Raw genomic sequence first — 13,077 nt, 5'->3', positions numbered from 1 at the left:
ATACTATTCCTGCGCACAGGAACAACATTACGTTAAACTTTTCAGGTTTTAGGAATTGGAATAGGTTTAGGATTAGGGGTTTCACAACACTTTTAACAATCTAACATTTTGATTGTATGGGTTGTTAATTGGTTGAGGGAATATCCTGACAACTGCCAGAAAATGCCCCATTCATACCTCATAATATATATATATATATATATATATATATATATATATATATATATATATATATATATATATATAGCTATATAATGAAAGTGTGGCCAATTCTGATAATGTGCACCTTTCACAATAAAATGAATTCCTTCCTTAGATTTTTCTTAGAGGTTGTCAAGGGCAAAACATATTTCAGATTCCCCATAAATGCCACATGTCATGATTGACCACTTTACATGTACAAGTCTGTGGCTGTCTTGACAAAAATAAGCTGCAGACCTTATGACGCCACACATATTGTTTCCCTACTGGAGTATTTTGATATCTCCTACTCAGTTTACATATTTTACGGGCATCTGGGGATTGATAGTGTCAAAACATTGTAATATTAGAAGAATGTTCTTAAATTTCACAGCTAATGTTAGATCAATGTAGAAAGCCGTGCGTTAGTTTGGTTATACTGATTTAGTCCATTGCCCATCCGCGCGCTCGCAAAATTCAAAAGTTAACGGTCATATCGGCCATCTTTGTTTATAGATCTCTTATTTCTTGACGAATAAATTATTATTGAGACCCAACACTTTCTCTTGTTCGTGAGAGAAAAACAGAGACGCACAGAAAACCCCGCGATTCCACTGCCTGGTAATACTTTCTTGCTTTTCAAAAATACTATATAGATATATATAATGCACTATATAGAACAAAGTAATGTAGGCCTAAGCAAAGTACAGTTCTAAGAAGCGTATGTTTTCCTCACAGGAATGATCCACCAACATGTCTTCTTGTGTGTGTTTAAAGGCTGTCTACGACACTAATGCAGTTGTTGAGAGGTGTAGGTTGTTAAGGAAGGAACGCCTGCAGGAATGAGCAGGCGTGCGTTTACCCGAGACGGGTTTGTAATTACCTGACTCGCTGTTGACGTTTACAAGTACACCGACTCGGAGAGAGAGAGGGAGAGGGAGAGGGAGAGGGAGAGAGGGCGGGTCAGAGCGGAGGAGAATCTCTCTCTCTCTCTCTCTCTCTCTCTCTCTCTCTCTCTCTCTCTCTCTCTCTCTCTCTCTCTCTCTTTCTCAGCTCTGTTCGGTTCGGAGACGCAGTGACGGACATCCCGGAGTCGAGCGCACTAAACGCGTAAGTTCTGTTCATTTTTTGCCGAGTTAAATCCACTTTGTAGCTTCTTCATGACTGTATGTGGAACGTCAGAGGTAACATGAGGAGATTGTGATTTAAATGTGTATTAATTCGGTTTAATTTACTGTAAAAGTGAAAATGTGTCGATTGCTTAAGGAGCAATGTCTAACCGATCTGGCGTTTAAAAAATTACTTTTGTTGGAGACACCCTGAGTAGTCAGGTTGATTCGGTCTTGTTATGTTTTTTAAACCTGTTCATTTGGATGTTACCACATGTAGCACATGTTCAGCTTTACTTAACGGGAATCAGTGTAAATGGGAACGGGAAATAAATTAAGTTTGTTTCCTTTTACACAGTAAATTATTCATTTTATTGTATGTAAATATCGTCATGTGTTTAATAATTAATTCATTTACATTTAAATGCATTTATTCTTGTATATTAATGTGTGTAAACTCTGAAGCTTTGTTTTGATTTAAAAAAAAAACAATTATATCTTTTATGCAGCATATGATGGCATTATACAGTAGATTCACACCAATAGATCCACTATTCATAGCTTTGCAAGCGTTGACAGTCTTCATGTGTTTTTTTTTCTGTCAAGAAATATAGGCTTTCATACAAACTGAACTATGATTTGTGTGCTGTCCATGGTGCTGAAATTATGTTTAGACTGTAGTGCAGTGGTTTTCAACCCTGGTTCTGGAGACCCTCTGTTTGCACATTTTGTATGCCCGTATTTATCACACCTGATTCAGATCATCAGCTCATTTGGTCTGATCTCCAACTGAACTAAGTATGTCAGACATGTGCAGAGCCAGTATTGAAAACCACTGCTGTAGTGTTTCAGACATTAACTGAGAAGAGAAACTGTCCTAAATTGTGTCCGTTAATTGTTTTCCGTCTCGCATCTCTTTTTCAGACGGACATAATGTTTGAGTAAGTTTGAGAACCTATATTCTCTTCATTCACTCAAGGTGAAATGGGCATTGCGCAGTTGTTGTCTTGACTCTGTAAGCGCTTATGCCTTAAAGAATGTGAGTCTTAAGGGAGGAGGACTGTTGAAATGATGCTACGCGGAGATGGAGAATGGAGGACCCGCAAAAGTGCGTGACAAGCAGGTCAGGGTCGGTTTGAAGAAATCCTAAAGCGAGGCGAAACCCACATCACCACCTGAAGCAATGGAGATACGACATCTCCTGCTTCTGTTGGTCTATCTAGACCCGTTGTGCGTCCTGAGCGCATCCACGACCAAGAGGAGCAAACCCCCTTCAAAGAGACCCCCGAAATTGAAGGAGGTCAACAGCACTGTTGCTCCAACGGTGGCTCCCCGGCGGATCACGCAAGTCCAGGCGCCCATCATCGGTGATCACGACATCTGTCTAGGGTACTACGACGTAAGCGGTCAGTTCGACAAAGAGTTCGCCTGCAACAACACCGACCACAGGTACTGTTGCGGGAGCTGCTTCCTTCGCTTCTGCTGCCCCGTGAAAGCCAAACGAGTGGATCAGAGAATCTGTACCAACTACAACACGCCCGACTGGATCAAAACACAGCCGCCCTCGCCGGCACCCACAGGGGACACGTATGACCCCGCGCTGGACCAGACCAACACCACCGTCTACATCACCTGCGGGGTCATCACACTCATTATCGTCCTGGGGATTTCTGCCAAAGTGGCCTATGATAAAGCCACCAGACCGCCTCAAGAGATGAACGTCCACAGGTAAGTCTGAGAAAACTCTTTGGGTAAACTTTGGGTTAAAGCATCACTAGAAAGAAGTATTGAAGGTTAAGGGTGGCGTAGCTTTGTTAACACTCTAAAAAATAAAGGTTCCATGAATCTTTAACATCAATGGAACCTTTCAATTCCACAAAAGGTTCTTTATAGTCAAAAAAGGTTCTTTTTATATGTTCTTCACACTAAAGACGGGCTCGACTGTGAAATCTGGTAGCATCACGCATGCAGAGTCTTCAAATAGTTTTTTTTCTTTCAAATCTCAGACCTGCACATACTACTAAGATTTGAAAATCGTGGTGCATCACACACTACAAGACATTCTTAAAGTCCCCCTGTGGTTAAAATCCAGCTTTTAATGTTGTTTATGTGTCGATGTGCTGTTTTTAATATGCTTTAAGACAAACCATGTGCAAATTCATAAGTCGACAGAATTTCTGAGTATTTTCTGCTTAAAACTGCAGTGAACCAAAGACAGTCTCAAAAACACGCTTTGAAATCGCTGGTGTTTCTGACGTCACAAACTACCTTGTAACCAATCAGGTCAACGTGTGATCGTCAACGAGCGGATCTCTGAGCTCCTGTGAGTGAGTGGAGGCGTGGCTCATTTGCATATTCATAGAACCGTATTCACGCAATATGTTTGATAGAAACTCCCTAAAATTGTTTAAAGAGCACTGACTACATGTGATTTGTCTTTTTTAGTGCATGAGACTGAATGAGGAAATGAGAACCGAAAGAAACCTTGTAACACGTCTCAGTTGGAACATACAGTACGTAAACTAGACCGTGAGTGAAAGCTTTTGCGGTCTCAAATGAAGCGCTGGGTTCTGGGCTAAGATGGAATATTAATAGTTAATTGCATACTGTATTAAATCTAGGACTCATCTGTGTCTAGGAGGGATTGATTCTGGATTTCATTAGTCTTGTGCTGAGATGGAGGTCAACTGGAAACCGTCGTAGTACTAGAACTAGGTCTTCATGGTGCAGTTTGTCAATAAGACAGATTTATAGTCCTGCGGTTCGTCATTGTCAAAAAGAAGGAGAAATTTCAGAGAGCAAGGTCAAATTCTCTTCTATGTTTTATCTGAGTTGTTTATTTATTCGATTTATGTCAGACAATGTTAACCGAGAACAATGAATTTCTCATATTAATAATGATGTAACACTGACATCATGGCCTTTTTAGCCAAGTCACTCTTCAAGAAGTCGCTCCTGTGCAGAGCTGTTGAGAGTATTGAAGATTGCACATTTCTGTATTCTTATCGAACTGATACATGTACCAAATATGAGTCAAGCTCAGACAGTCTGATAAGAGTTTGGCTGGTGCTCACAATGAGGCTTATTGGATTTGTGAGGACGGACTGGCATTCTCTACAGCCGCTTGACACTTGTGAGCAGCATACTTAAAATGAGAAGTCTGTTGTTATTTACTCATGTCTTTCCAAACCCGTATGATATTTTAAAAATATATACAAATATTTTGATATTATTAAAAAATAAATAATTAAAAAACATTTTTATGAAAAATATTAATGTAATATAGTTACGTCCTGTCCTGAAACTCTAGAGGGCGCAGACTGATCGGTCCTTTACATGCAATCTACAACCAATCACATTATTACCACATGGCACAAGCTGATTGGCCTGTGCTGATCCTGCAGCCAATGAGATCGCTTGCTCAACATTTACATAGTCTGTTTCAGTGTTTGCTGTAAGCTAGTTCATCTGAACCCCTCCACCTCCCCAGCTCCACCTGCCTAGATCTGCTACAGGATTTATATGTGTCTTTATGCAGCAGCAGCAGATCTGACATGTTCACAGCAGCATCTCTGTGTGTATTAGCAGTGGAAGCCTATATTTGCTCTGCAACAGCAGTAGCGTAACAGATCTAGTCCGCCAAGACCAAATACATTAACATCAATTACATTGAAATATTTATATGTGCTTAATTGTCCTTAAAATAATCAAGAATCTTAAAATTGTGCAGCTCCTAGAAACAATCTTTTTTTTAACTCAAAATATAACGTGAAATATGACCTGACATTTTCTTAATGACATTCACAACTTAAATTAGCTTACTTTCATTTTACTTTCATACTACTTGCTCTAGTTTATCTTTAAAGTCCCCCTGTAGTCAATCATTTTATCTTTTAAAACTCATATTTGATCACCAAAATTACATATTTTCCTTGTATTCATGTATTCATGCCTTAAAAAAGCTTGAATGTAACTACACCCTTGCCTCATTTAGTATGCGCGGATCTATGAATATGCAAATGAGCCCCGCCTCCACACACTCACACCAGCTCAGAGATCTACTCGTTGACAATCACACGTTGATCTGATTGGTTACAAGGTAGTTTGTGACGTCAGAAACACCAGCGATTTCAAAGCGTGTTTTTGAGACTGTCTTTGGTTCACTGCAGTTTTAAGCAGAAAATACTCAGCAATGCTGTCGACTTATGAATTTGCACATGGTTTGTCTTAAAGCATATTAAAAACACCACATACCTGTAGACATATAAACAACATTAACAGCTTGATTTTCACCACAGGGGGACTTGGTGTCTCCCTCAGACATACGTATTTGTTGATTTTTCTTATGATGATGAAAAAAAGAGTATGAAATGTGTCTTAAACACAATCCTAAACATTTCTCAGAAGGTTTTGTGGCTCAACTCTCAGATGTCCCATCTCAGACCCGTCTTGTTCTCCGTCATTACTTGACAAACCGTCCCTGCTGCTCGCAGTGTCTCAGAGAGACAACACGTTTCGTTCCAGTATTACAGAATGTTCCGGGACATTTGTTTTAACCAGCACCATTTGAAACTGCTCTGCTTCATTTAGACTGTGTGTGTGTGTGAGGCTGGTGATTTGCAGCAAAAATACAGTTGAATATATGATGGGTGTGTTTACCCAGCAGCTCAGATGTGTAGTAAAACAGCTCAGGGCTGGAAAGCTCTTGATGTACTGTGTGTGTTTTTGTGTGTTTGAAGAGCATAGGCACATGAAATGCGGGATCTCTGAGGAGAACGTCTGTGTAGGACTCGGTCAATAAGGGACAAGATCTGTCTCTCTCATCTCTGGCTGGTTCATTAATGAATTGATCACAAAAATATGGAGTTCATGTGGCTATAAAGGGCAGGTTGTGGTTTGACCTCATAATGTATTGTTATACTGGAGACTGATGATACAATGACAAAAGTATTATAATGTCCTCATTCTGGGTAAAAGATGGATTAGCCCTTGGGATAATGGGTTTTAATTTGAGCTAACTTTGACTCATTTGTGCTGAGAAAGAGTCTACTATTGTATTGCGTTACATAATTACATTTTCCCCCAAGCTTTACTTGGGTGAATATCACAAATGCAATTCTCAACTCTCGTTATTGTAACGCGAACATGAACGTGATATATTATTTTATTGTAATCTAATGTATAATGTAAATTGTTTACATCATAGAACTTGCTAGAAACTAAACTAGAGTAAATTTAATGGTAATTTTAATAAAGTATTAGTGCTGGGTAACGGTTAATTGCGATTAATCTCTGCAAAATAAAAGTTTGTGTTTACGTAATGTGTGTGTGTACTCTGTATAATTATGTTTTGTATATATAAATACACACACATGCCTGTATACATTTAAGGATTTGTATTCATTTATATACAGGTGAAATTTGAAACATTTTAATATTGTGCAAAAGTTCATTTATTTCACTAATTCAACTTAAAAGGTGAAACTAATATATTATATAGACTCATTACATGCAAAGTGAGATATTTCAAGCCTTTATTTGTTATAATTTTGATTATTATGGCTTACAGCTTATGAAAACCTTTTCACGATATTTAGAATTTTGGGGTTTTCATAAGCTGTAAGCCATAATCATCGAAATTATAACAAATAAAGGCTTGAAATATCTCACTTTGCATGTAATGAGTCTATATAATATAATAGTTTCACCTTTTAAGTTGAATTACTGAAATAAATGAACTTGCACAAAATTAAAAAAAATTGAGTTTCACCTGTATAAAATATTTATATGTAGATATAATATATAAATTATGTATAAATATAATATAAATATATATGTTCTTAATAAGTATGCAGCTGTGTGTATTTATATATACAAAATAATTATACACAGTACACACATATCATGTAAACACAAACTTTTATTTTGGATGCGATTAATCACGATTAGGCCTAATCGTTGCCCAGCACTATAAAATATATATTAATTTGATTTCTTTGGGAAAATAGTGCCTAAATGTCTTCTAAATAATCAGGAATCTTAAAATCTTACAACACCCTAGAAACAAACTTAACTTTGTTTGCGCACAATATACTTCTTGAGTGAAATATGACCTGAACATTTCTTCACCAACTTGCGTTTTGCTTCCTACATGAGCCAAGAGTTTTATTCTTCGCCTTAAACGCAGACATATTTGTTGAATCAATAGAGCCAGCATCTTTTTCACCGGTCTTATTACAGCGAGTGACATATTGAGACGTTTCGTTGATCATAATGCCATCTAATTGTCTCGCGGTGATGACATAATGAGGAATGTGATTGGGCGAGCAGCTGCAGTCCTGTCCGATCTCTTCATCCCCGTGTGATGACTCTCCATCTCTCAGCTACCCAGAACCCCCTGCCGCGTCTCAGCGTGTTGTCTCTCTTTGTTTAAATATTGATGGCGCTGTGCTGCTTTAGACACCTGCTGAAATGGCCAGGGAATGAACAGCCTCTGGGAGAAAATGGCAGAATAAAGAAAAGTCCTTGAGAGATTCACCAGTCAGGAAATAAGACCGAAAGAACATGACTTGGCTAAAAGGTATAATGAATGAGAGTTCAATGCCATGAATATATGATCATAATCTTGGAATTTACATGCAATATACAGTACAAAAATCAGTCGATGTTTTTTATTTGGAAATTTTTAAGGATTAGTTGACTTCTGAATTAAAATATCCTGATAATTTAGTCACCCAAACGTCATCCAAGATGTCCATGTCTTTCCTTCTTCACTCGAAAAGAAATGAAGGAAAACATTCCAGGATTTTTCTCCATATAGTGGACTTCAATGGGGTCCAACGGGTTGAAAATCCAAATTGCAGTTTCAAAGTCTCTACACGATCCCAGCCGAGGAATAAGAGTCGTATCTAGAGTCTAGACAAACCATCGCTCATTTTCTAAAAAAACTAAAACATTTATATACTTTTTAACCACAAATGCTCGTCTTGCACGTCCACGACTTCCCGCATTACGTAATCACGTTGGAAAGGTCAGGCGGTAACCTGACGTAGGGCGAAAAACTCAACTTCAACTTCAAAATTGTCCGACATCGTTTCACCTTTTTTTTTTTTTTAAAGGGTGTTTGACTCCATCTTCGCACATTCGCTTTGTAAACACTAAGTCGGTACTTCCGCCTACGGAGTTCCGCGTGACTTTTCAACATGATTACGTAGCCTAATGCGTAAATTCGTGGATGTGCAAGACGAGCATTTGTGGTTAAAAAGTATATAAATGTAAACATTTTTTAGAAAATGAGCGATGGTTTGGCTAGATACGACTCTAATTCCTCGGCTGGCATCGTGTGGAGACTTTGAAGCTGCAATGAAACTGCAATTTGGACCTTCAAACCGTTGGACCCCATTGAAGTCCACTATATGGAGAAAAATCCTGGAATTTTTTCCTCAAAAACCTTCATTTCTTTTTTTCAACTGGAGAAAGAAAGACATGAACATCTTGGTTGATGTGGGGGTTATTAAATTATCAGGAAATTTGAATTCTGAAGTGAACTAATCCTTTAAGGCTTTTGAAAGGTGAGTAAACGACGACCAAACCGTCATTTTTTTTTATTTTATTTAAAGAACTCTGTGGAAACATGCCGGAGTGGATCCTCTCCATCCGCTTTAGCAGTTGTTGAAAAGACTTTAGATGGTTTTCACACTCTGCACTCAGCACAAATTGACTTCCAGAGCTCTGTAAGCAAATACTGATTCAGTTCTGACCTTAGAGCGTTTTAAAGCCTCACATCACTGTCATGGCTCGGCCGGCGCGGACCACGGGGAAAACTCGAACATGTCTATTGTATCCGGTAAAAAGCACTCTGGGAGTGTTTATTCCAGCCAATCAGATTGCCTGGAGCTGGTTTACCAGTGACGTTGATGGCATAAAGCTTTATGCTCTATAACCTGACAGCCGTACATTAGCAGTTTGAGTGGAACACACGATTAACCGCGCGTCTCAGTGGCAAAAAAAAAGCTGAGTTTCGGATAATTTTCCAGCTCCCCGTGGCATCCGAGGTCTCTGTGAGCCGCAGTTGAAAAGAGGAAGAGGTTAAAAGAGGTGGCAGCTGTGTTCAGCACATGCAGATTCACCGGTGACCTTCAGAGAGGCCGTGTTTTGAAAGCCTCCGCGGGTGATCCGAGTGCTTTTATTGATCAGTCTCCTCGGGAACACGCTCCGATGCAATCCGAGCTCGCTCTGACGTAAGAGAAGGACTTTTTTTTACTCAGACAGACCACTTTGTCACCGTTGTTCTCGATTTCAGTGCTTTAAAAAGAATGCTGTGGAAATAAACTCGTCTTTTGATTGACCCATTTGGCCGGGGCTTGTTTCCTCCGAGGAGAGGCATTGTCTCTTCAAAAAATTGGATGAGGAAAATAATAATCAGTATAAAAATAAGACAACGCAAATATTACAAAACATGACATTAGAAAGCGTATAAATCATACATTTTTCTAAAGTGACACTGTACAGCGGTGACGACAATGGTTAAAGTTACAGTGGGAACACCGCAAAAAATGCTTTTCGGCATTTTTTTTGTCTTGTTTCCAGTCCAAATATCAAAAACTTCTTATATCAAGAAGCATTTACTAAAAAAAAAACTACACTCAAAAAAATTACTCTTTAAAATAACTTAATTCAGTTATGGACATTGGGTCCACACAAGTACTATTTTATATTAACATTAATGGATTTAAAAAAAAAAATCTATGTGAAATAATAATGTCCAACCAAATCAATGGAATTGCTTCCCTGTAACTTAAACTAGTTAAGTTTAATGAACATGCTCTAGTTTATTGGATAGAGTTGGATTTACATGATTTATCAATTGCACTTCTAGACTATATAGCTAGCTATTAACTAATAATAGCACTTATTAACATTTTTAAATGCTAAGGTGTATATGCTCCTTCAGCCACTGGAGACTATCAAGTCTTCCTCTTTTCTCATTTTCTCAAAAACACATAAAATAACACTTAATTTCAACATTTATTCTCTCTTAATTCAGCTACTGTAAATGCAAAGCATGCTGGGAACTAACAAGCACCGCACAGTTTCAGTTAATGCAACACAAATCATTCATGTAATCCAACACAAATGGATTAAGTAAACTTAAATTGTATACAGATATTTAAGCAGATTGAACACAATCAAATTAAGTTTGGACAAAATGTATAGCAATTGTGTTGCTTAAGTTCATTTTAATGAAGCAATTTGAACAAGCAGACAACATTTTTTTTTCTTCTGTGCAATATTTTAAAAGGATCCCAGAACAGACTTTCCGAAATACTAACATAAATGAAAGACTTTGCCTATAGATTAACTTTATATTTTCTATGGCTGATACTTCTAGCTCTGATGAAAAAGCCATGAACTTTTCAACCTTCTTCACACGCCGTCTTTATCCAATATGCTGGAAAACACCACATCAGGTTGTTGTTTTTTTATCGTGAAATTAAACCCTTTACATTAGTTTAACGATTGATAATTAAGTATAGTGGAAAATTATACAGGTTAAGATAATTAAACGCAATATAATAGTGTTTTGGTGGTAAAATACATATATCTGTGTTACTTTAACAAAACATAATTGGGTAAAAAGAACAGTGCCATAAAACCATTTTTTTGTGTACATTAAGTTTTTGCTTAAAACAAGCTAAATTATCTGCCAATTAAGTAAGAAAAATATCTTGTTTTCCATTTGAATTACGATTATTTTTCTTGTTTTCCATTTGAATTCAGATTATTTTCTTACCCCATTTGCAGATCATTTAGCTTGTTTTAAGCAAAAACTCCCTAATTTTTTCTTTCTTTCAGAAAATAAGATATATTTTCTTATGTCATTTTACTTAGTAAATGCTTTCTAATATAATAATTTTGTTATATTTGGACTGGGAACAAGACAAAAATACTAAGAAACGCATTTTTTTTCAGTGAAGCAGTCTCTCTCAAGTTCTGCAAAGTTACAAAGTCTCTCCAGCGGGAGTTATTCTCTGTATCAGTGTCACTGTTTCTGAACTCCCTGAAACTTCTTGAGTTTTCTTCGGGGAACAAACACATCACAATATTCCTCATTTAAATAATTCCCGCCCAAGGCATACGCAGAAAAAAAGGGACGAGGCCTGGTTGAGTTAGTTAATAGTAGAGTTAGTAGTTAGTAAGGTTATGGTAAGTTGCGCGACATTTCCAAAACACGCACTTGACGCGGTTGACCAATCACAGCACACTTCTCCGGCGACCAATCAGAGCACATTGTGTTTTACAGAAGGAGGGGCTTCATAGAAACAGAAACTAAACCAAGCGTTACTGACAGACTGGGAACTGGGAAGAGAGGATATGTAGAAAATAATGTGTTTTTTGAACATTGAAGCATGAAAAACTCTACTAGAGTAGAGCCCAAAAACAAATATAACATGGCCTCTTTAAGAACGAATGGGGAAAAGTCACATGCGCTGTGATTGGCCTATTACAATGTTCACGATAAATCCCGCCTTTCATTTTCCGGCGCGTTCCGCATCAACAAATCGGTCTGCATTAGTAGATAATGGTGTTACCGTGAAAACCAATTAAAACGTAAATAACTCGCTCACTTGATATCACTGCTTTGCCACGTCACATTCAAACTTCACATGACTTGAAAACATGATCTGTGAGGGATATTTTAATAAATAAAAGATACAGTCCATCTCCACATCTGTGACCATCATGACACACGTACTGTGAAAATAAGTCAACTAATAAAACAGCTGAACATCAGTTAACAAATGAAAGGAACATGAAATATGACACTTGTTACTGTGTTAAATACGGAATGTAATAATGCAGGTAATTGTAATTGTGTCAATTCACTCTCCATTGGCAAGTGTGGCCAAAGTACATTTTGGACGTCTAATGCATCACAGTTTCAATCACTGCTTTTACTTTAAACATGCAACCAGAGTTTGGATGAGTAAGAGTGAGTGAGTTTGAGTGAGTGTGCAGTTAAAGTGTCTAATTCCCGCTTCAGCAACATCGAGTCTCTAAAGCCCCCATATGTTTCACCATTCAACCCAATCCAGGTGATGGAATGAGGGAAATTGGCCTTGATTTGTTCAGAAATGGTGCTTGTGTGTCCCCAGAGGCTGCATCGGGCTGTTTTGTGAGGATGTAATTAACTCACGCTGTGTTTGGCTGTGTCTTTAGAGCAAACAGGGTAGCACTCAGGCCCAAATTACCCTTAGCAGCGTCTTGCATATATTAACTCCAGACAATTGAATGGCTTTTGATGAGGATCCGCCGAAAACAGGGAAGGATGTTTGTGTGGCGATGCATCACCTGCATGTCTAGCAATGCATTTATCCTGTGTGTGTGTGTGTGCGTGTGTGTGTGTGTGTGTCACACCCTAAACGGCCTCTTAGAAGATTGTGAATACTTATGAAAAAACATTTTTGGAAAATGTTGATTTACCATAGAAGATCATTTTGATTTATTGATTTAGTATTTGGTCATTTATTTATTTAGGCAAAAATGACAGTTTCAATAAGGCACTTAAAATGTACACAAAGCCATAGCCTACACTTTAAAGCGTTTAAAAGCAGAAATGTGCAGCTCATAATGTTCATTATTTAGTGATAATTATTATAATTTTTTATCTGTGAAGTCGTCAAAATCATCCTTTTTTAGGTTGTGCATGAGATGTGAAACGTACTGCTGTTTACCAGCTTGTCATGGGTCATGATATGAAGTTGAAGAAAAACTGAATATCACTTAG

The 13,077-nt window shown here is 37.8% G+C and overlaps 1 protein-coding gene across 2 annotated transcripts in view; it reads left to right on the top strand.

Annotated features, from left to right (window-relative positions):
• The first annotated feature begins 1,206 nt into the window (after positions 1-1,206).
• Positions 1,207-13,077, top strand: part of LOC306995338 (shisa family member 6) — a 106,322-nt gene continuing 94,451 nt past the window's right edge. For both annotated transcript variants that reach the window (XM_079606882.1, XM_079606881.1), the window contains exons 1-2: positions 1,207-1,290; positions 2,214-3,017. In XM_079606882.1, coding sequence (XP_079463008.1) covers positions 2,473-3,017 — 545 coding nt within the window. In that variant the 5' untranslated portion in view covers positions 1,207-1,290; positions 2,214-2,472. The remainder of the gene's footprint in view (positions 1,291-2,213; positions 3,018-13,077) is intronic.

The sequence above is a fragment of the Phoxinus phoxinus genome, assembly GCF_949152265.1.
Source record: "Phoxinus phoxinus genome assembly, chromosome: 1".
In the NCBI taxonomy this organism is placed as follows: Eukaryota; Metazoa; Chordata; class Actinopteri; order Cypriniformes; family Leuciscidae; genus Phoxinus; species Phoxinus phoxinus.
This window is presented reverse-complemented; position numbering and strand designations above follow the sequence as displayed.